At 37.1% G+C, this 25,687-nt stretch overlaps 2 protein-coding genes and 1 pseudogene across 2 annotated transcripts; all 3 read right to left on the bottom strand.

Annotated features, from left to right (window-relative positions):
• Positions 1 to 3,896: 3,896 nt before the first annotated feature.
• On the bottom strand, positions 3,897 to 6,128 carry LOC146884302 (secreted RxLR effector protein 161 pseudogene; annotated as a pseudogene).
• A 9,571-nt stretch (positions 6,129 to 15,699) lies between these two features.
• Positions 15,700 to 16,425, bottom strand: LOC146884301 (uncharacterized). Its single transcript, XM_085665941.1, has 2 exons — positions 16,209 to 16,425; positions 15,700 to 16,112 (listed from the first exon to the last, which is right to left on the bottom strand). The coding sequence occupies exons 1-2, from the start codon at positions 16,423 to 16,425 to the stop codon at positions 15,700 to 15,702; spliced, it is 630 nt and encodes a 209-aa protein (XP_085522067.1).
• Positions 16,426 to 23,120: 6,695 nt separating this feature from the next.
• Positions 23,121 to 24,773, bottom strand: LOC114195014 (uncharacterized). The gene is made up of 4 exons (XM_085665940.1): positions 24,657 to 24,773; positions 24,370 to 24,563; positions 23,481 to 23,901; positions 23,121 to 23,312 (listed from the first exon to the last, which is right to left on the bottom strand). Exons 1-4 carry the CDS (start codon positions 24,771 to 24,773, stop codon positions 23,121 to 23,123), a joined length of 924 nt encoding a protein of 307 aa, XP_085522066.1.
• Between the last annotated feature and the right edge of the window lie 914 nt (positions 24,774 to 25,687).

The raw sequence follows: 25,687 nt of genomic DNA, 5'->3' as shown, positions 1-25,687 counted from the left end.
CATTTTGGTCCTCATTTTCACAGTGTTTGTTGTGAATGGTCCTCATTTTGATAGAATGTTTAAAATGGTCATCATTTTTATCGAATGTTTAAAATGATCCTCATTTTCGCAATTCGTATTTTATTTGGTCCTTCTCTGTAACGCCGTTTAAATCATTAACGGAACATTGTACATGTGACACGGTTTGTATTAGGGTGTGTTGCGTGTACTGTACAGGTGTACAGGTGTGGTAGTTAGATATTTGGGGTTAAACAAGTGAGCTAGGGTTTTGGTAATGAATGTTTGGGCAGTTGGTAAGTTTTGGCAATCTTGTTCCTCCATTCCTAATTGGTGTTGCTACAATTTTCTTCTTCCTGCAATCCCATTATATAGGTATGTTACTGTCCCAATCTTCTTCCTTTACCTCTGGTTGTAATCGTTGGAGGCAACCGTGTTGTATCACTTCGTGCATTGTTGGTGGTTCAACGAGAAATGGATTAACCCCAATTTGTAGCTGCGGAGAGATGACAACTTTAAGGATGGCAAGAACTCCAAATAATATTGGTAGAAAATTTTGGGTACAATCTATTTTTATTTTTGTGTTAATAATAAATTGGTTTTATTTTTTGATTTATTGATTTACAGAGTGGTGATTCCAATAATGTGGGCTGCAACTTATGGTGGTATTGATGAAAATATGTCATCATCATCACACAAATGAGACAGATTAATAATTTTAAAGTCCAATCTATTTTGTATTGTTGTTAAATGAAGAAATGAATTAGTTTGATTATGTTGATATTAGTCCCAACATGTTCAAAATGACATCTTAATCTAAGCATTGAAGTAAGTGATATAAATTCATAACATTAATTAATCATCATCAAAATGCACTACATCAATATTTGACAAAAGTGAAATTGAACGAAGTTTAAGGAAAGTCCAAATGCAGTACAATGTTTGACTCTCCACTTCATTCCAAGCTCAAGAAAGACGAAGATGAAAAAATTTTCCTAATTGCAAAATGTACCCTAAATTGAAAAATTAAAGTTAATTAGCCACTTGTACAGTACATGTAACACACCCTAATATAAATCGTGTCACTTGTACAATTCTCCGTTAATGATTTAAACGACGTTACAGAAAAGGACCAAATAAAACATGAATTGCGAAAATGAGGACCATTTTAAACATTCGGTAAAACTGAGGACCATTTTAAACATTATACCAAAATGAGGACCATCCGCAACAAACACTACGAAAATGAGGACCAAAAAGGTATTTAAGCCAATAATAAAAATATTAAATAACAAGAAGTAAAACCAGGACCAAATTTTCTCCATGTAAATAATATGCAAAAATAATGATATGCTAAAAATATAGGAATGGAGAAATTAGCATACATCAAAACTTTTAATGTGCAAAAACCTTGATAAGGAGGAAAAACCCACATAACCTATACTACAAGAAAATGTTTTAGTAACAATCAATTTTAGTGATCAAAAGTAGTTAGTCACTATAGTGACAAATTTAAATACCAATTTACAAAATAAAAAATTATTGGTTACTAAAATAATCATTATTATGAATAAAAAATTACAATTGATCGCTAAATTGATGACTAATTAATTAGAGACTAATTTAGAAACCAATTCCTTTGGTAGGAAAAACCAAGGTAGGTAATGTTTAGTGACCAATTAATTTCCTTTGATAGTTAAAACCTTGGTAGCTAAATTTTAGAAACCAATTTAGAGACCAATTATATTTTTTCATTCATAATAGTGACTATTTTAGAAACTAATAATTCTTTAATTTGTAAATTGGTAACTAAATTGGTCACTATAGTGACTAACAACTTTTGGTCACTAAAATTTGTTACTAATGAAGTATTTTCTTGTAGTGCTAGTCCAGTAAAATCTTCCATTAATAATAATTAATGAGTACACTACAAGTTCTCTTGGAACTTCCAAGGTTCAATAGAAAAATAATCTCTTCACCAATAAGGTGGATAATAAACCCTAATGGGTACTTAAATAAATAATAGAGGGAACCTTTCTAACATCCCGAATGGATATTACGAATTTAAATAATAAAATAAGAAAATTAATAAATGCTCATCATTTAATAAAACATCATTTCCTAAAACGCGGGAAATTTAAAACTTTATTTCGTGATAACAATAACTAAAATCCAAAACAAGTATTCATCCATTATAAAATGAAAGTCTCATAACATAAATGTTTACAATTGATTTAAAATCATAAAATAAAATTCCCAAGCTTTCCCTGCTCCATGGCTAAGCGTCACCAGAACCACCTGCAACAACATCATCTGCTCACGTGTATCGCGTACACGATCATTGCCAAACACAAGCAGATAGGGTGAGCTTAACAGAATAAATATATAAAGGTACATACATGTATAAAACACACTTATATACATATATATTATACAATCACACCATAGGAATTCCCTCATTTGATTCCAGATCACATGGCCACAACCATGTTATTCGTGTTCTACATCTTCTAGTGATTACTTTGAGATGACTTGCTGTTTTACCTATCGGCCACAACTGATAGAGCACGTGCGGGAAACCATGTTATGGATCATACACCATAACACCAGGTGAGTTCCCAAATATGAACATAGTTCGCAACGTCCCAAGACTACCAAACTCGTCAACTAACTACTAAGGAGGGCAATCTATCTGGACCCATCCGTACTGACCACAACCAGCACACTCACACCAGCAACACTCGCCAACCCGAGCTCAACTCAAGGGTTCCTCGTGTTTATCTGCCATCCTGAGCTCAACTCGAGGGATGCCATTCCGAGCTCAACTTGAGGAATGCCATGTGCTTAACCCCTATCCCGAGCTCAACTCAAGGAACACCAGCAAGCCAACCTTTAAAGCATCCTAAAAGCCTTGTAGATCACGCATGCAAAACCAGCAACCAAAGGCTGCTGCAGCAAAATTGCCTGGTAGGGGACACGTGCCGCCAAGCGATGCCGCCTCCAGACCACCTGACGGGGGACGCGTACCGCCAGGCGCGTACCGCCAGGCGCGTAGCGCCTCAGAACTAGCAACATTGCAGACCCCGCCTGGCAGGACTAGCCTCACCGCTAGGCGCACTCGCTTCCAGACCCCACTGACACTGTTGTTATCGCCTGGCGGTCTAAAAACCACCGCTAGGGGCTGTATCAGTACAAGCACAATATTGGTTTCTTTGCAATCCTGCACAAATTTGATTCCTCAACCCAGGCATCAAAACTCACGATGTCTTTCACCAGTTTAGTGGACTTGCTTTCCCAGAGGCCAACTCATTATCAAAATTCCTACGTCCATATAAGTTCAACCTCCCAATTTTACAAAAATTGGCTTTCTTAAAGTTAACCTTATTCCTCAACACCATACCACAATGCACTCATTTTTCTTATTTCTTAACCTTGATTCTAGTCATTACAACCATTCCCAACTCATTCCAAGTCAACTCCTCTTAGGCATCACAACTCACTCCCATTCTAACATTAGCTTTGAGTTAAATTCCCATTCACAACAATAGGTCAAGTCTCTAAACCCCTTGCACCCAAAATTATCCAAGTCCATAATTCCTTACTATGTCATAATTTATATAAGCAAGGCTATAATGGCTAATACCATTACATTCTAAGATAATCCCAACCTCTTTAATTCATGCCCAAGAACTCCATCATCAATTTCTCCCAAATATCACCGAATCCAATCTTCTAATTCCAACTAAAACTGTAACAACACCCAAAACCATCATTGTGTTCAGCATTCACGCAGACCCACTGTCTCTGCGTTGGCACCTGGCGGTAGACCCCATGCCGCCAGGCGGTGCGTATGATTTCTGGATTTCTAGAATTTTCCTCCCTGTGAGAACTCCCAAGTCTCACAATTCAGCCTTCTCCCTATCCAATTTCTCCCAGTTCTCACGTAACTTCACCTACATGAAGACCAGTATACAACCCATACGCATTCCATACAATTTCCCCTCAAAATTACATCACCATTTGGTCTCGCAGTATCAATCCCCAAACTTTCCAACCTTAACACATATTCACAATGTTCCATTCAAATTAACCTTCCATTACACGACATTCAATAGTATTTTCAACATCAGATCATCCCTCAACAACTATCATTGACTTTTCCACGATTAGAAATCACCCAAAACCCCAAAATCATCAAAATCAAGCCAAACAGGCCCGCATCGCTTGGGGGAAATTCATCACCGTCAGACAGTTCATCACAAAAACAACCCAGAAATGACTACAAACATTTGTTGCCTGGCGGTACAGAGCTTCACCGCCAGACGGTTCCTCGTGGAACCTAGAAATACACCAAAAACGTAAGAGCCGCCTGGCAGCTATGAATAGCCGGCCAGGCAGTTTCTGAAAATTTTTCAGAAACACGAAATTTATCATACAACAGGGTTCATGGATGATTATCATACATTTTATCATGCAAATCATGCTTACACACATAAATGAACGCGTAAAACTCCCCTAACCTAGAATTCCTTTGCTTAAAATATAATGCTTGAGACCTTTCTTTGATTTCCAATAGTTCCTCTAAGTTCTTCCACTTTCCAACCCCTCAATTCCACTCCCTAACCACTGTTTCTCTCTGATTTCGTGTAGCTCTCAATACCCTCAAATGTCCAGACTCAAAAACCTTCCTCTCTCTCAATTAGCCTTTTATTAGTGTCCTTAATGCTTGATTAATTTCTAAAAAGCGAAAATAGGATTAATGGTAATGTTAATTACCATTCAATGGTCCTTTATGGTTTGTTTTTCAGCTACTTCTAGGCTGCCCATTCATCTAGGGTTTCCTTCAACTCTTCACATTCAAACCCAAAACTAAAATTAGCAAAAATAAAGTTTAATTTAAGTTCTCCAAGGCTTGAACCCATAACCATACCAATGCCAAGTCAATGCTAAACCATCAAGCCAATTCATGTTTCTTGCTAATTAATATAATTCAATGATTATATCATTCTCAATCATTATCAACATAATTTAAAAATAAAAACAAATAAATAACACATAATTGGCATAGATAAGACTTGAACCCAAGTCCTATCACATAATAAAGTACTCTTAACCACATAAGCTAGTACTCTTCCATATCATATAAAATAGAATTTAATTTCATAAAGGCTTCCACTATCCGCATTGATTAATTAATTAATTATTTAATTAATTAATTTCCACGGGTCTTACAACTTTTCTTTTCTCATTAGAGGCACTCACAACTTTTGTCTCTTTGTCTCCTCACTTTATTTTTCCCTTTCTAAACAAATGTATAGGGCTGCTTATAATTTTAAATTGCATAATGGGCTGAAAGCCTATAAAGAAAAATACCTATTTTATTTTTTTTTAATTACGTTAGTGTGGGCCCAATAAATTAGTGACCTACTTGACAAATCTCCCCCTCACCAATTAATTGGGCCATAGTAAACCAAATTGGCTTTCTCCTTATTGATAATAAATTTTCCTATAGGTAAAATCTTTATTATCATATGTAACCCATTCTCATCAGTATAAATTTTCTCTAATGATAATTGCTTAAGTTCTAATGCATCCCGTATCCAATGATATCAGACTTCAATATGCTTTGAGCTTGAATGAAAAGTTGAGTTCTTGATGAAATGGATTGCACTTTAACTATCACAATATAAAACATATTTTTCTTGTGATAATACCAAGTCTTGTAGGAACTTATGCATCCACAAGAGCTCCTTATCATCTTCTTTAACAACAATATATTCTGCCTCTGTAGAAGATAGATGGCAACACATTTTTGTAGTTTGGATTGCCATAACACCGCCCCTTGCAAGAGTCATCATATAATTAGAAGTAGACTTCCTAGAATCCACATCACCTGCCATGTCTGCATTTGTGTAACCGTTCAACACAAACTTACCACTTTTGAAGCTTAAACAAACTTTAGAAGTACCTTTGAGATACCTAAGTATCCACTTCACAACTTGCCAATTCTCTTTTCCAGGATTAGCAAGGAAACAACTAACAACACCAACAACATTAGAAATTTCTAGCCTTGTACACACCATGGCATACATCAAACTACCAATTATAGATGAATATGGAATCTTCTGCATTTCTTCTTTCTCATTCTCACTTGTAGGACATTACTTTGAGTTAAACCTGAAATGACTTGTAAGTGGAATGTTAACATGCTTATAATTTTTCATATTAAATCTATGTAATACCTTTTCAATATACATTTTTGATGGGGTAGCCACAATATTCTATTCTTCCTATCACGAACAATTCTCATGCCAAGGATTTGTTTTGCAAGACCCAAATCCTTCATTGCAAAAGACTTGCTCAACTATCTTTTTAGACTTTGGATCTCATTCTTGTCATGACTAACAATCAACATGTCATCAACATAGAGAAAAAGAATAATATATTTTTCATTAGAAAATTTTATCATACCCGTGATCCATCATGAAGGAATCAAATTTTCTATACCATTGTCTTGGAGCTTGTTTGAGCCCATACAAACTCTTTCTCAATTTGCAAACAAAATTGTCTTTACCTTTGACTATAAAACCTTCAGGTTGTACCATATAGATCTCTTCCTCCAAGTCACCATGAAGGAAAGCTGCTTTCACATCAAGTTGGTCAATTTTTAAATTTAAACTTGTTGCCAAGCAAAGTACAACTCTGATTGAAGACATTTTAACCATGTGTGAATATAACTCTTCAAAATCAATTCCCTTATTCTAACTAAAGCCATTCACAACCAATCTTGCCTTATACCTTGGTTGAGTTATTCTCTTATTTCAATTGGAAGACCCACTTATTTTTCAGTGTTCTCTTACCTTGAAGCAAAAAAGGCCTAATAGGTGGTTCAAGAGGAGCTACCTTAGTTGGTTCATTAACTTGAGTCTTAGGCATATCAATTGCATTGTCCAAATCTGCATTTTGATCTCCCTCATGATCCACAACTCTGGTAGAAGGTTTTGGCTTAACACCAATGAACCTATGAGTAACATGTTCTGGCTTTTCTTTATTGTCAATATCTTCAATGGTTTGTGCCTCAAGAGAAATAACATCTCAACTTCTAACAATCTTATTATAAACTAGGTCCTAAAATTTGTAACCAAAATCATCTTGACTATAGCCAAGGAAGATGCATTATTTAGGCTTTCCATCAAGCTTTGATACCAAGGTTTCTAAATTGGGAAGATAGCAAAGCTATGATACCAGTTATTGGGAAGATAATAAAAATATTAAATAACAAGCAGAAGCAAAACCAAGATCAAATCTTACCTATGTAATTAATATGCAAAAATACCGATATGCTAAAAATACAAGAACGAAGAAACCAGCAGGCACCAAAACTTTTAACGTGGGAAAACCTCAATAGGGAGTAAAAACCCAAGAGACCTAGTCCAGTAAAAGTTAAGTTTTGATTGACCAACTAGATGGAATTCCACTTATAAGATGCTTGATATTGCCATATGTTATATGGATGTGTTTTTTGTGTTACAACAATGTGAAGCTCAATAATTTCTTTGCCAATTGATTTGTAGTGGAAATTTGTAAGATATATTTGTGGAAGACTAATACTATTTAATGACATCACAAAAATCATTTCTGGCCTCACATACCCGACTGCCAACATCTTTTTCCCAAAGATTTGAGATCAAACTTACAATAGATGATTGGGTTAAATCTCCTAATACAACCATTCAAAATATGGCAATACAAATGTTACTGAAATTTTAAAGTTTATTGGAGTGTTGTTCATGATATATTGACAATTGCTTTAGTTTTAGAATCATGGTACAAGATGGACTTGCTAGAATATTTTTTTATAACTTTTAAGATATTGAATGTGATCCAAAACTTAGTAGGATTCGCCAAATGTGGTATGATTTGGCTTTAGAATAAAAAAAGAATGAAACTTCTTCTTATAGATCTACATCCTTGGAGTTGAGAAAGGATGTTGATGATGATGTGAATGAATTTTTAGAGTTTATGGCAAAAAAAGAAAAAAATCTAGAACTACATTTGTGAAAACAAAGTTGGATTATTGCTTGGAAGAAGACAATTTGTCAATTACACCAGAATTTGATATCTTATCATGGTGGAAAACAAATGGGTTAAAGTTTCCAACCCTTCAAGTACTTGCAAGAGATGTTTTAACTATTCCAGTAACAACAGTAGCTTTTGAATATGCTTTTAGTGCCCGTGGTCAAATATTAAGTTTTCATCGTAGTTGACTTTGATATTACTATAGAGGCTTTAATGTGTAAGTTGGCTATGGAATTCAAACCATTTGGGTAAGTTACTTAGATTTATTAATATTTATTGTTAGTAAATGATTTTTGTATATTTATATTTATCATACGTGTAATTCTATCACTATAATTGTATAAAGAAATTTATTTACTATAATATGATAATTTAATGTAATTGCTATGAATATTTTTTTATCACCATCTAATATATATTGATGTTCAAAAGATAAAATATCTATGTTAAAATTGTATCATTATTAGTTTAATATTTGTTTTTTGTGTGATTTGATCAAGTGATGTATTACAACTTTTATTAGTGTATAAAAAAAGATATTTCATTAGAATTTAAAAAGTTGAAGTAAACAAACATTTAAAATATTTTTTAATTTGAATATTTGTTTTCCTTTTATCTATTTTTGAAAATATTTTAAATTTTATCAACTAGTTTTCATTAACGTTTGTAAATTTAATGAATCTTTTATTTCTTATGAAGTTTTATTCGGTATTCTAATTTGATTTAATTTGAAATGTATACAATTATAATTTCTTTCTAAATATTTGATATTGAAAAATAACCCTCTTTTAATATTGAATATTTGATCATATTATGTTTCCTTTACTGTGATTTTTTTTTATTACTTTATAAAAATTTATTAATCAGTATGAAGTGAGTACAGGTACGAGTATATACCCGTTATTTGATGAGGATGAGAATGAGACAAAAATTTGATACCTATTGGGTTTGGGTGTGGGGATGAGATGAATTTTTTCTCTAGAAATGAGTATGGGATAACGAATCTCATCCTCGCCTAGCCTTGTTGTCATCCCTAGTTGTTAGTTGTTAGGGATGAGAAAAAAAAGGCCAAATTTAATTATCTCATTTCTATATTTAAAATAAAGATTTTTCTTATTTCTATATCTAATTAATATAAATTTTTGTCTCATCTTATTTTATTGAAAAAAAGGTATGTTTATATTAGTTTCTTTATTATTTTATATATTAATTAAATATTCCTTTTTAGAAAAAAAAATTAGAAATCACAAAAAATGGACATTATCAAATATTTAATGTAAAAAAATATATACAAAAAAAATTATATTTTTTAATAGTGATAGAATCATTTTCTTTTATTGTATGAATATAGTTAGTAATTGTGGGAGTACAAAAAACAATAGCTATTAAGAAATACTGAAGTTCGTGGGCCGTGAGGTTGAACCCATCTGTGGATGAGCCTGTATCAATCTAAATATGGGGTTTGCATTGCATGAATGAAATCGTGTAAAAGAAAACAAATTTATAATTAAGGGCATAATAAGATGAAAAATACATTAAAAATGTAAGAAAACATTTCAAATATCAACCTAGCAAATGGCTGAGAGATAACAAAAATTGTTTTAACGAAACAAAAGAGTTTTTCAAATGAAACAAAAATTAATAATAATAGAATAAAGAGGATAAATTTTTTATATTACTTAGTAAATGAAAGGTTTATGTTATTGAACACTTAAATTGATAGTATTAAACATTCTCATGTGAAAAGAAAATACAATAAATAAAAATATTAAAAAAGAGTAGAAATATTCAAATGTAAGACATAAAACATATTTAATGGACATACATCATTTGAACATAATTGCATAATGGTTGTAATAAGACGAAAATATCTTTGAGATGTTAATGAATTTCATGACAAGCTTGTTAGCATAAATGATTTGATGCTTGAAGATTTAATGAAGATATATGAAGAAATTGCATTGGGACGTGATAAAGTTATGGTAAATTGATGAAGATGTGAAGACATGGAGATCATAAAGCTTGAAGTGTGTGTTGAATTTGCGTTTCACATGAAAATAAAAAAGCTTGAAGATTTGTGCTCTTAGTGTAGACAATTTGACATTGTATAAATGTCTGGGGTCTAGTTAATGTCTTTTAACCTGTTGAATGGGTTTTTAAGGGTTAAATGGTTTACTGCAATAGTTCTATCGGTTACATATTCAATCAGGTGAATTATTTTTCAATCAACTGATTTCACTTAAGTTAAGTGAAATTAACAAATTGAATGAAAAAATCAACCTGTTGAATATGCTAACAAATTGTTTATAAGTTCTGGTTTTCTAGAGATGCGAGACTTGCAATTTTTGAGCGCGAAATCATTCTAAACTCTCGGAAAACTCTCTCTCTCTGAATCATACAAAAGTGCAACTATTCGTGAAGGACCATTGATCTTCTTGGAGCCTTTTGCTTGGTTTTGGAACTTGGAGAAAGAGGTTTGGTTGGCTACGGAGAGCCTTCATTCAGGTTTGATCTTGCTTAGGTTTTTGGGTGTTACCTGGTAGTTTTGTAGGCCTACAAGTGTGATCTTGTTGTGCTTGTTGAGATTCTTGTGGGATTCAAGAGCCTTGGTTTGCATTTTTGCATATTTTGAAAGTGTAATCTAGTGGATTGTGTAAAACTTTTAATATAGTGCAAGTCAGGCTCGGGTTGCCTTGATAAACTAAACTAGATGTAGCTCATATTTGAGCGAACCGATATAAAAATTTATGTCCTTGTGTTTGTTTTTCTCTCTTCTCTCTTGGTTTGAGATATAAAGCTTCAAGAAATTTGATTTCTATAATCTTTTAATTGTTCTTGAGTGATTTGACATAACCTCATATTTGTTCTTATTTATACTACTTATTGGAAAAAATCTTGATAAGTTTCCTAAATTGTTTCTATATTAATCTTCAAATTCGTAATTCTGCAAAATTTTTAATATTTCAATCGACTGTTTTGATATTTTGATCTGTTGAATTATACTGCCTTGTTACCTGTTTAATGAAATTAGTCTGTTATCCCTGATTTTAATCGATTGAAACTGTACATTTCAGTAGCAATTACGTTCTGATTTTGTGGTTGGTCTGATTTAATAAAAAAGGGTTTTAAGAATTTAAAAGTAACTATAGTTTTTAGAAAGCCAATTCAACCTCCTTATTGGCTAATTACAACTTTATATATATATATATATATATATATAAAAGTTACTTAGAAGACTATTATTATTTTAATAATTTAATCAGGACGAAGATATGACGAAGATGAATATTATAATGGGTATGGAAATAGGGACGAGGCGAATATATCCCCATCCCCATGGCCAATTAAAAAGTCGGATATTTCCCATACCCATATCCACACTTAATCAATGCGTGGATTCCCTATCAAAATGGAGACAAGTTCGTACAATATCCAAGAAATCTATTTGACATCCCTACTAAATAACACGATAATTATTTATAAACAAAAGAGAGAGTGCATATACTTGTACTTTATCCCCACTCACCCAATATCATTCCTAACCAAATCTTAGTTGATTTGTAAGGGGGCCATGGCACTCCCATAAAATTTAATTTTTTTTAAATTAATGCAATATATATTTTATTTATGAAAATTATATTATGTATATTTTTATTTCTTTTATAAATTATAACATTTAATATTAATAAATAAATAAAATATAAAATTAAGTAATAAAGAATAAAAAAAATTATTAAAATATTTTTTATGTTTTCTCTCCTTATATTTTGATCACATATTATAGTTATTTCCTACTATCATTAAAATTTAAAATATTTTTTGTTTATGAAAAAAATAAGAAGTTAGACAAAACACAAAACTCATCCTTTGTATTCTAATTTTTCATATGTTCTAATAGAAAATGCAATTCTCTTCTGTCTATATTGATAGGAAAATATTAGTTTATTAAATATTTTTTTTATTAAATGTACTATCTATTTTTTTTCATAACCATTTTGTGACGTGATTATCATAATTTTTTTTTAAATAATTACATCTCTCAAGTTTGTATTAAATTTTTATAAATTATTTTTATTTTTTTAAAATATGTATATGGATGAACAATAAAAGAATATATTATTTTTTAGAAATGATAAGAGAAAAATCCGTAAAGATGAAGACAAAATATATTTTAGTTTACATATTTTGAATTTTTCACCTACTTTAAAAGATAATGATAAAGATTCAATTTTTGAATTAGAAATAACTTTTTATATGATTTAAAGAATTATATTTATATATTATTTTAGTTTCAATAAATTTTAGGGTGAAGATCCACTCCTCCCCGACCATATTTTTAGTTATCGTGAACCATTTGTAATGTAAACAAATATTATTACTTAAGCTTCAATTAAACTTCACAACTTATTTCTATAAGTATACCCATTACTTTTCTACAGACATTTTCACCCTCCACACTCTCACAATTTTGATTATTATATAATATATATATATATATATATATATATATATATATATATATATATATATATATATATATATATATATATCATCACATCTATTTTATTTTGATTTTGATTTTTTTATAAAAGTTATTTAATGAACATTTAGACCAATACGAATATGAATACAAACATGAATAACCTTGGCTCATTTATTCTCCTAGAAATAACTTTCTTTTCTCTCTGAAAATAAAGAGATTATTGAAAGTGAAGGATTGAAAGTGATGTCGTTCTACGCCCTCCCTCGCTTTTCATGCGCAATAAACTGAACATCAGAGTCGGCAAAGGTTTTGAAATAACAAAATGCCAACACTCTAGTCGTTGAAACATAAAACCCGCGTGTTTGAAAAATCTACACAAGTACTTAACAAATTCATTCAGGCAGACCCCAGATTTGGATTGATGTAGACTCATCTACGGATGGGTCCAAACTAACGGCCCACGGGCTTCAGTATTCCTCAATGGCTATTACTTTCTGTACTCCCATAATTACTAACTGTGATTAGAAAATGATTCAAACACCTTTGACCGGTACACCACACCACCATTATTGTCACTGCAGGGAACAAATAGTGAAGGAGAACACTACATGAAAGAATGAGAAATAAAGTCATGGAGTATAACATTACTTCTAACTAATATCCAAAGAAATCCAGAAAAAAATTTAAGGCACACCACGATGCCAGATATAAAGTGAAGTAAGAGATTAACAGTAAATCAAATAAATATTAAGATAAGACAATACATGGGCCTTAGCCCTAAATGAAAGTTGGAATCCAACCCAGAGGGGCTACGCAGCGGAATCATCATTTTTCTATTGATCACAGGTAGTTCTCACATTTGCTCACATCAATAAATTGATGATCATCGCAAAGAGAGAAAACCACACCAGACAGAACACACAACAAACAAACAGAATGGTAAGCTAGAGCAGAAAACAGTTTATCATACAGTTATATACATCTCCATAATCCAAAATGCATATTTCACTCAATCATGTTATGATTTGCACACAATACACTAAGACTCGAGACACGACTCATCCGGATACATATAATTAGTCAGATTTAGCAGATGCTTGCACTTGTGGTGGACTTTCCTGCTCTACCGAGCTAATTGTTACAATATCTTATCCCCACACACAAGGTTAGCCTTTAATGGGTTCTAGGCCTCCTGCTACTCTCACCACTAGAGTTAGTACTCTCTATGTGAGACTAACTATAACAACCCTAAGGAATATTACTAATATTTAATAAATAAATTCTGAAATAAAATAAATACCACATTTATTATAAAACCATTTCCCAAAAACGCAGGAAATTCAAAACCTTTAATGTACGTGTCATAAACCAGGAGTCCATAATCATAAAACTGAAATAAAAGTCAATGGCTCCCGAAATGGTTACATAATTATCTCAAAACTAAAATAATAAACATATATATATACAAAAATCCCATGCTAGCCTTTGCTCCGAGTCTAAGCATCTCTTGGCCCACCTGTCAAATCATCTGCTCCTGGATAACAAGTTATCCGATCATCCCCACACACAAAGAAAGGGTGAGCTATGCACAATATATATAAAACAGATACATGAATTAAACATGTCCCCCATCCCAAAATAACATAACTAGTATTTCAAGCTTTTCAAATAACCCCACTATGACCTTATAGTCTTTCATGAGTCATATCCATGAACTCATTCGTGGTCCAACCCTATGAGCCTATCCCGCTCATAGTCCTGCCCTACAGACTCTTCGTCTGTAGTAAAACATCCAAGTCTCATACTTGGACCCTGACACGCACGCAATCACCATACTATGGACTCCTCGCCCAATAGTAGCCGACGGGAACATAACAGTTCCTTGCCCATCGTGCGCCCGACACATGTAATCACCATACTAAGGACTCCTCGCCCATTAGTAGCCGACGGGAACTCAACCAGTTCCATGCCCATCATGTGTCCAACTACCAAGCACATCCCAGACCCCTATTGGACTTAGTCCTTCAAGCCCAAACACCATAACACATGCATATACTTCCTATATTTAGGAAAAGTAGTCATTTCACACACACAAGGTCACACAAACATGAGAAATTCACATAAACTCGCTTAGGCCAGGGACACTCGCCCAAGCTAAGCCCTCAGCTTCGCTTAGGCTAGTTCACCTCGCCTGAGCGAGCTTAAAACAGTATCATCAACACATCATCTCGCTTAGGCGAGATTCTCTCGCTTGGGCGAGTCACACCTTCGCCCAAAACAACACACAAACCTCGCCTAAACGAGTATTCGACAAAACATACATGAATACGCTTCGAGAACTCGCTTAGGCGAGCCACTCTCGCCTAGGCGAGAGTGTCAGTCACTCAAAACTTCAAAACCTCTCGCCTGGGCGAGATATCGCGCTCAAAACAATCTAGGTTTCCTCGTGACCTCGCTTAGGCGAGTGTCTCTCGCCTGAGCGAGAGACTAAGTCGCTCAACCCCATCTAGGGTCACTTGAGCGAGCAGCACGAACCAAACCAGACGTGAGCTTCTGCAACTCTCGCTTAGACAAGATAGACTCGCTTGGGCGAGACTTGTAGAGTTCCCTCACTGTCACACACACATTTTACCCAAAATAGTGTCAAACCAAACCCAAAAATATACCAAATAACATTCTATCATTGCCCAACATGAAACAATGGCTAGCAAACATCAAACATACTATTCCATTCATTCCTATTACCCAACTCGAAATTGCATCCCTTTCTACCCTATTCCATACCAAAACCCTAATTCAGTCATATTCCATTACGACAAAAACGTATTGCACATTATCAATTTCCACCATTCCCAATCACAAGTTTATAATATGCAATTCATACCATATAAAATCAATATGAGAACAAACAAACCAAGAACCACAATCATAATTCGTATACAAAATAGAAAGCTCCCCTAACCTGAATGTTTGATGGAAATTGAGAAGAAAAGTGGGATTCCTTGGTTTGCCAATGATTTGCCACAAACTCTCTCTCAATTCAGCCCCTTACACAACCAAAACCTCACCTCACAGCCTAAATTTCGTGCTCCTCTCTAGACCAGTTCACCACACTAATAGCAAGAGGGACCTTGGGATGTCTATGGTCTGCTATAAGGCTTTTTCATTTGCCTAGCCTCAGCGACATTTTTCTGATGTCGGCTCACAACTGGACCAAGTCCCTTCTCAAGGTGCTCTGCACTCTTGGCATGTTCCACCAAGACAGGAAACCTTCTCTCTCTCAAAGGGGTTACCACCCTCTTCAGCTCAATTCTGAGTCCTCGCTCAAACTTTAAACATTTCCACTCCTCGGTGATGTTCTGTGAGGAATACCTCGCCAAGTGCTCAAATTTGTTAACATACTCATGCACTATCATGTCTCCTTGCTGCAATGCCAGGAATTCAGCCTCCCTGTCCTGTCTTGCTGTATTTGGAAAGTACTTCTCCAGGAAACGAGTCCTGAAGTTGGCCCAAGACACGAGCTCTTCCCTAGTCTCCATCTGTTGTTGCATGCCTGCCCATCAATATTCAACATCCTCATTCAGCAGGTAAGAAGCGAACAACAGCTTCTACTCATCTTCGTAGTTCATCACTTTAAAGATCTTCTCACATTTGCGGAGCCATGCATCCGCTTCATCAGGGGAGGCCTTGCCAGTGAATTCAGCTGGTTTGTGGCGCAAGAAATCCTCCACGGTCGGCACCCTGATTGGTACAATCGCCGTCCTAGGCTGCGCTGCTAAGGGTGGCTGCATCGCATCCACCATCCGGTGAATCGCCTCAGCGATATCATCAGCACCACTACTCCTCCTCCTCCTGTTAGCAGCCATAGCCTAGATACGCCACATTACAACTGTTAAAAATCAGTCGCTTAGTCAAACAAAACCACACACATCTTTTCAACATTCAACACACAAACATGCAACAAACAACCACATCGATAAGCTCTCTCCCTACTAGCCCCAAAATATTTAAAAATATTTTCAAAACTTTTGCTCTGATACCAATTGTAACATCCCTACAGAATATTACTGGTTTTTTAATAAATAACTTATAAAATAACAATTAAAATAAATAAAATACCTCATTTAATAGGATATCGTTTCCCAAAAACATGGGAACATTAAAACCAAAAATAGTATCCATAACATAGTTTGAATGTACACAATCGTTTTATACAAAATTTACTAAAGTTCAGCATAAATAAATTTTACATCAAAATCAACAAAAATAAAGTTTGCTTTCAAAAGCCCAAGTAGCCCATGCGTTCCGTCTCTAAGTATCTCCTGGCTCACCTGTCAAATCATTTGCTCCCGAATAACAAATTATCCGATCATCGCCACACACACACAGATAGGGTGAGCTATGCACAATATAAAAACATATACATGAATTAAATATGTCACCCATCTCAAAAATAACATAACTTAACATTTCGTGATTTTTAAATTACCCAACCATAACCTCATAGTCCATCATGAGACATAAACATGAACTAGGTCTTGAGACTTCACTGTGCTCCCACGAAACTACTCATTTGTGGTCCAACTATGAGCCTATCCCGCTCATAGTCCTGCCCTACAGACTCCTCGTCTGTAGTAAAACATCCAAGTCTCATACTTGGACCCTAGCACGCACGCAATCACCATACTATAGACTCCTCGTCCAATAATAGCCGACGGGAACATAACAGTTCCTTGCCCATCGTGCTCCCGGCACATGTAATCACCATACTAAGGACTCCTCGCCCATTAGTAGCCGACGGAAACTCAACCAGTTCCATGTCCATTATGTGTCCAACCACCAAGCACATCCCAGACCCCTATTGGACTTAGTCCTTCAAGCCCAAACACCACAACACATGCATATACTTCCTATACTTAGGAAAAGTAGTCATATCACACACACAAGTTCACACAGACATGAAAAATTCACATGAACTCGCTTAAGCCAGGGACACTCGCCCAAGCTAAGCCCTCAGCCTCGCTTAGGCTAGCTCACCTTGCTTGAGCGAGCTTAAATCAGTAACAACATCACGTTATCTCGCTTAGGCGAGATCCCCTCGCCTGGGCGAGCAATAACATCGCTCAAATTATCACCTACACCTTACCTAAACGAGGATTCAATTAAACAAACATCATTTCTCATCGCGACCTCGCTTAGGCGAGTGTCTCTCGCCTGAGCGAGAGACTAAGTCGCTCAAAATCCCAATACCTCTCGCCTGGGCGAGATGTCACACTCAAAGCACCTAAGTTTCCTCGCGACCTTGCCTAGGCGAGTCATTCTTGCTTAAGCGAGACTAGGCATCGCTCAACTCTGCACCAGGTCGCCTGAGCGAGCAGTGCGAACCATACTAGAAACGAGATTCTGCAACTCTCGCTTAGACGAGATAGACTCGCTTGGGCGAGACTTGCAGAGTTCCCTCTCTGTGACACACACGGTTTACCCAAAATAATGCCAAACCAACCTAAAAATATACCACAAAACATTTCAATCAATACCAACGCAGTTGTAATGGCAAGTAACACTCAGAACCATGCTTTCTACACATCTGGACAACCAAATTCGAATATGTAATCATCAATATCCTAAAATATCAAAACCCTCATCCCACAACATATTACCCATACATAATTATGCACCCCAACCTCAAATACTCCAATTCACAATCTCAGCACAAACCACACGAATTTCTCAATCAAACAGAAACCAATTGGGGCAAAACGCAACAAACATACAGTATTCAAATATACACAAGTTCAACACCCCTAACCTGAACTTCTTGATTCAATTTGGGGAAAAAAAGAATGTTCCTTTGTTGCCCACTCTTTTGTTCCAATACCCTCCCAATTCAGCCTTCAATTCTCTTCTTACTCACTCAGAATTCGTGCTCCTCTCAAAAGCCAATTACCAGAGATTGGCTTTAGTGTGGGCTTAATGGCTATTCAAGTCCTTAGTTGGATGATTTTTTAGCACCTAATGGTTATCCTTCTGCTAAGTTTTCTTTGCCTCTTCACCTTCAAACCACAAGTAATAGTTAGCAAAAATAAATCTTACTCTATGTCCATCAAGGTTTCAACCCGTGACCTTCCACTCATAAGAACATAGCATAACCACTATGCCAAATCACATTTGGTGATAACCCTTATAATCTTATGGTTATACTATCTCTCACCATTCACAATTACATTACCAAAAGAAAATAATAATAAATCATACAACACATAATTGACATACATAAGACTCGAACCCAAGTTCTCTAACACAAACAAAGTACTCTCAACCACTTGAGCTAGTACTTTTCCACGTCACACCAAACAATAATTAATGCCATAAAGGCTCTTTCTACTCGTATTTATTAATTAATATATTATTTAATTCATTCATTTCACGGGTCTCACACTAACTAACTCTTTAAAGTGTCAGGATGTAACATTACCTTGAATCCTTACTAAATTATATAGATGGGGCACCACCATGAACTCCCACTAACAGGGGTCATGGAATTACGTCTCGACCAAATGAGGCACCACCATGAGGTCTCACCTCGAGACTCATGGAATTACGCCCTAACCAATGACGCACCACCACGAAACTATCGTGGAATTATGCCCTAACCAAATACAAATCATGTTTCACCATCCAATATGTACTGGTCATCCATACAAATCTCATGCCAACCTTTATAACGAACCTTCATTCATATTCCATATAAAAACCATACCAAACTTATCATTTTTAATCCATGAATCATTCCACACATGCATCATACCCAAATCATGTTAAACTCATCAATTACAAACAATGATTCATCTTGCCCAACCATAATCACTAGATTCATGCTTTAAAATGTATAATCAGTCGAAACATATGGCCAACATGCAAAAACAAAGAAACCACAGAACAAGCACATTTCTCACCCAACTCCTCGCTCAGGCAGAAAGGTCTCGCTCAGGCGAGAGGGACTTTCGCTCAGGCGAGCTCTTGACAATCAGGAACAATGGTCTTCTGCACTTTCTCGTTTAGGCGAGACCTCCTTGCCTGAACGAGACATCCCCTCGTTCAAAACAAGAATGGTCGCCTAAGCGACAACTTGCGCAAGAGACCTGGGCGAGCCTTTATTAGTCTCGCCTAAGCGAGGCACACTCGCTTGGGCGAGAAAAATAGTGCCCACCATTGTACCCTCGTGCAATAGTCACACAAACCCAATCCCAAAGGTTCAAAAGGCATTTTCATCAACTCACAATAGCATACAAACCATAAAATCATACAATAACAGCTAGGCAACCAGGAAGACGTAAGAAACGAGTGAACCCTAACTTCCTTTACCTAGAACTAAGCTAGTAAAGTACTTTGATGCTAAACAGTGGGCATAATAATTCTAGAAGCGGACTCAAAAGCTGAAAAAAATAGCAGCACATGTTCAAAACAGGTTACCAATGTGAACCCTAGTTAGAAACACGACTATAGAGCTGAAAACAAAGAAGATACGGAGGGAAATTCAACTTACGTGAGCAGAAACAATGGAGTTGAGCGAATTCGAAGTGGGAAAATGTTCAAACCCTAGCAGAGCTTCTGTTGGGAGGAAAAGAGAGGGTAAAAACACTGTTTTTGCAAAGTGCGGCAGAAATGAGAGGGGTTAAACTGCCTTAGGGGCTTTGGACACCCTATGGGCCAACTCTAGGCCCAACTGATTTGTGGCCGCCCCTTGAATTTAGGGCAGAATAATAATAAAGAAATTAGTGGGCTTTACATTCTCCCTAACAAGAAAACTTTCGACCTCTAAAATAGAGATTTACCAGGGAAACAAATGCAGATGGGACTTCCTCATATCCTCCTCTGACTCCTACGTAAAGTCACTTGTCCTCCGGTCCTAGATGACCTTGACTAAATTGACTGGTTTTCCTCGACGCTCCTCAACTCGGCTATCCTCTAAAGCCACTGGTGGTACCTCCATAGTGAGATCTTCCCTAATCTGAACATTCTCGACCTCCAGCACATGAGATAGATCAAACACATACTTCCTTAACTATGACACGTGGAACATCGGGTGGAGATTTGCCAAATGCGGAAGCAAGGCAATCTCGTAAGCCACTGATCCAATCTTCCTCGAGATCTGATAAGGGCCAAGGAACTTAGGAGAAAGCTTCCTTGAGCGGAGAGCTCTTCCCACACTAGTGGTTTAGGTCACCCCCAAGAACACATGATCATCGACCGCGAATTCTAAAGGTCTTCTCCTACGGTCGGCATAAGCCTTCTGCCTACTCTGAGAAGTCTGGATTCTATCCCTCACCATTTTCACCTTCTCGGTGGTTTGTTCTAACAACTCTGGTCTGACAAGCACTGCTTCTCCGTCCTGATACCAACATAAAGGAGTCCTACACTTTCTGCCATAAAGGGCTTCATATGGCGCCATGTCAATGCTTGCATGAAAGTTGTTGTTATAGGTGAACTCTATCAACGGTAAAACTTCATCCCAAGCACCTAGATGATCCAGTACACATGTTCTCAACAAGTGCTCAAGTAACTGTATCGTCCTCTTTGACTAGCCATCAGTTTGGGGATGGTAAGCTGAACTCATAGTTAGTTTACTGCCCAAAGCACTCTGCAAAGTCTGCCAAAACTGGGAAGTGAACCGTGGATCTCTATCGGAGACAATACTCGAAGGTACTCCATGCAGTCTCACAATTTTTTTAATGTACAACTGAGCCAACTTGGCCATAGACATTCTCAGGTTCATTGCCATGAAATGAGCACTATTGGTCAATCGATCCACTATAACCCAAATCGTATCATGGCCTCTAATGGTTCGGGGCAAATGGGTCACAAAGTCCATAGCGATGTTATCCCATTTCCACACTGGTATCTCCAAAGGCTGTAGAATTCCACCAGGTCTCTGATGCTCCACCTTTGCCTTCTGACATGTCAAACAGGCTGATACAAACTGAGCTACATCCTTCTTTATAGCCTACCACCAGAAGGTCTCCTTGAGATCTTGGTACATCTTAGTCATGCTAGGATGCAAGCTAAGATGACTCTTATGCCCTTCGTCAAAGATTAACCTTTTCACCTTAGCATCATCTGATATACACACTCTACCCTAGAATCTTAGTATAACGTCATGTCCCAAGACAAAATCTTTTGCTTCTTCTGATCCAAGTTGTTCTCTCACCCTGTTCATGTCGGCATCTAACAACTGCTTCTCCCTAACTGAGTCTAAGAAGTCACTAGATATAGTTAGAGTACTACATCTAATGAACTCGGATCCCAACTCCTCCAACAACTTCATATCCCTGAATTTCTCTAATAACTCCACCTCCTTGATCATGAGGTGTGCAATATGTACTGTCTTCCTACTCAGAGCATCTACTACCACACTTTCCTTCCTCGGATGATACAAAAGTTCAAAGTCATAATCCTTCAGGAATTCTATCCACCTCCTCTGCCTCATGTTCAGCTCCTTCTAATCAAACAGGTACTTAAGAATTTTATGGTCGTTGAACACACGAAACTAGGCACCATAGAGATAATGCCTCCAGATCTTCAAGGCAAACACAATGGCTGCCAATTCCAGGTCATGAGTTGGGTAGTTTTTCTCATGCACCTTAAGTTGCCTTGAAGCATAAGCCACCGCCTTCTTCTCTTGCATCAACACACAACCCAACCCTAGATGTGAGGCGTCACAATAAACCTCAAAAGGTTTCCCCACATCAGGGATAATCAATATAGGAGGACTCGTCAACCTCCGCTTTAGATCTTGAAAGCTTTCCTCACACTTATCCGTCCAAGTGAAAGGTTGGTCCTTCCGGGTAAGCTGTGTCAAGGGCGCCACTATTTTGGAAAATCCTTCTATGAATCTCCTATAGTAGCCAGCTAATCCCACGAAGCTCCTTATCTCCGTTGCTGACTTGGGACTTTCCCACTCTACCACTGCATCAACCTTTGTCGGATCCACTACAATGCCTTGTGCAGATATCACATGGTCCAAGAATTGTACCTCATCCATCCAGAATTCACACTTAGATAACTTAGCATATAGTTGCTTCTCCCTCAAAACACCAAGCACTAGTCTTAGGTGCTCGGCATGCTCCTCCTGAGTCTTGAAATAGATGAGTATGTCTTCGATGAAGACTACGACAAACTTATTCAAGAATTGCCTGAAAATCCTATTCATGTAGTCCATAAATACTATCGGAGCATTAGTCACACCAAAAGGCATAACCACGTACTCTTAGTGTCTATATCGAGACCTGAAGATCGTCTTTTGCACATCATTAGCCTTCACTAAAATCTGATGGTATCCTGATCGCAAATCAATCTTCGAGAATACCGATGCTCCATGCAATTAGTCCATCAAATCATCTATCCTTGGGAAGGGATACTTGTTCTTGATCGTCATCTTGTTCAGTTGTCTATAATCCACACACTAGCGTGAACTCCTATCCTTCTTCTTCACCAACAACATTGGTGCTCTCCAAGGCAAAGTTCTGGGTCGTATGAACTGTTTCCCCAATAACTCCTTTATTTACTTCTTGAGTTCCATCAACTCTGTCGAAGCCATACAATACGGAGCCATCGACACTGGACCGGTTCCTGGCACCAGATCAATAGTGAATTCCACCTCTCTACTAGGCGGCAACCCTGACACTTCCTCTGGTAATACATCCTCAAGGTCGTGCACAACCGGTATCACTAACGTCTCTCCTCCCTTCTCTACCTTTAGATGCGTAAAAATTATGTAGCATTGTGCGCCATCTTGCAATTCCTTCATAACTCCTTGAGAAGATACCAACTCAGGCTCCTCTAAGTTGGGAAAAACAAACCTCTTCTCTCAACAATCTATAAGGATGTAATTGGCAGATAGCCAATCCATCCCTAGGATCACCTCAAATTCTTGTAGAGGTAGGCATATCAGATTCACCTTGTATCCGCGCCCTTCCACCTCCACTGAACACCTTGCACACAAGGACGACATCCTGACCAAATACGATGCCATAGTAGATACCACAAGCTCACACTGTAGCTCACACACCGACACACCCAAACGTTTCACACAAGCATTTGACACAAAGGAGTGTGTCGCTCCAGAATCATACAATACACAACAATCCTTCCCAGATATCACACAATGACCCATAACAAGGTTACTTGAGCCTGCAACCTTTGCTCCTGTCATAGCGTAAACTCTACCTATCGCCTGAGGCCTGTCGCCTCTGTTCCTCTGATGGTTCTGCGTAGGAGTCTGAACTGGAGGTCGTGCTACTGCCCTAGCAAGGGAGGGGCAGTCCTTGTCAAAGTGGCCCTCCCTGCCACAATTATTACATCAGCGATAACCCTCCATACGTGGGTAGACACTCCTTAGATGATGGCCCCCACACTGAAAACACGCGACCCTACCCAGCTATGAAGGGAAGTTCCTAAACCCCTAGGGCTGATGCTGAGGTCTGTCATAAGGCTTCCTCCTCTCCTCATGTCTCGGTTTGGACCCAGACGATCCTCCAATCCTCTGTTGTTGAGAGCACTGACCTTCTACTTCATTCTTCATTTTCTCCATTACTCTAGCCTTCTCTACTAGTGTAGCAAAGTCCTTGATGGATATAGGGGCTACAATCAAGCAGATGTCTCCCCTGAGACCGTTCTTAAATTTCTGGCATCTCCACTCTTCATAAAGTGGCAAGGTGAGGAAGCGACTGAGATGCTTGAACTTCTCAACATATTTTGTCACTGTCTTGCTCCCTTGTGTCAATTAGAGGAACTCCACCTCCTTGGCGTACCTCACACTGTCGGGAAAGTATTCAGAGAGAAACTTTCCCCTGAAGGCTTCCCTAGTAACGGGTTCCTCGCGTTCCTCTATGATGGATTTCATATTGATCCACCAATGCTCAGCTTCGCCGATGAGCATGTATACTACGAACGCCAATCTATTCTCTGTAGAGCACATCTTCGTATCAAAGATACGCTCCAAATCCTTCAGCCATTGGTATGCGACATCAGGACTAATCTTGCCATTGAACTTCACAGGGTGTTGTTTCATAAAGTCTTCCAGACTTCACTCCCTGACTTGTGGTCGTGGCTCAAGACCAAAGACAGGTGCATCTATCATGTTCTCCTTTAGCTGGCGGAGAGATTCCATATGCTGCATGTGGGCGTCCTCAACAGCCACCCTAGCAGCCTCCATTTGCTACATCACCAACTGCTGCTGCTTAAGCAACGCTGCTTGTCGCTGCATTGATGCCTCATGTTACTGCATCATAGCTGTACTTTGTTGGGTCATCGCCACCACCAAGGTTTCTATTGCTCTGGCAATATCTGGTACATCGCCTTGAGAGACTTGAGAAGTTCTACGAGGAGGTGCCATAATCACTAGCACACAGGAAAACCATAAGTTAGACTAGATAAGATATGAACTTAACTAAGAACACTCAGAATGACACAGAGACAGCTAAGCGGACATTCAAGTCCACAAACTCTAAGGATTAACCGCTTTGATATCATAAACGTAACACCCCATTTAAATAATAACCTTAATTTAAATGAAATGTGACACAGATAGAATGAGAAATAAAGTGATGGAGTATAACATTACTCCTAACTAATATCCAAAGAAATCTAGAAAAAGATTTAAGGCACACCACGATGCTAGATACAAAGTGAAGTAAGAGATTGACAGTAAATCAAATAAATATCAAGATAAGACAATACATGGGCCTTAGACCTAAATGAAAGTTGGAATCCAACCTAGAGAGGCTACGCAGTAGAATCATCATTTCCCTGTTGACCACGGGTAGTCCTCGCATCTGCTCACATCAATAAATTAATGATCATCGCAAAGAGAGAAAACCACACCAGACAGAACACACAACAAACAGAAGGGTAAGTTAGAGCAGAAAATAGTTTATCATACAGTTATATACATCTTCATAATCCAAAATGCATATGTCACCCAATTATGTTATGATTTGCACACAATACACTAAGACTCGAGACACGACTCATCCAGATACATATAATAAGTCGGATTTAGCGGATGCTTGCACTTGTGGTGGACTTCCCTACTCTACCAAGGTAATTGTTACAATGTCTCATCCTTCA

Source organism: Vigna unguiculata, chromosome 8 (assembly GCF_037176805.1).
Source record: "Vigna unguiculata cultivar grain cowpea cultivar isolate G323 ecotype 2 chromosome 8, ASM3717680v1, whole genome shotgun sequence".
Classification (NCBI taxonomy): Eukaryota; Viridiplantae; Streptophyta; class Magnoliopsida; order Fabales; family Fabaceae; genus Vigna; species Vigna unguiculata.
The sequence above is the reverse complement of the archived record's forward strand: the minus strand, read 5'-3'. Positions and strand labels throughout refer to the sequence as shown.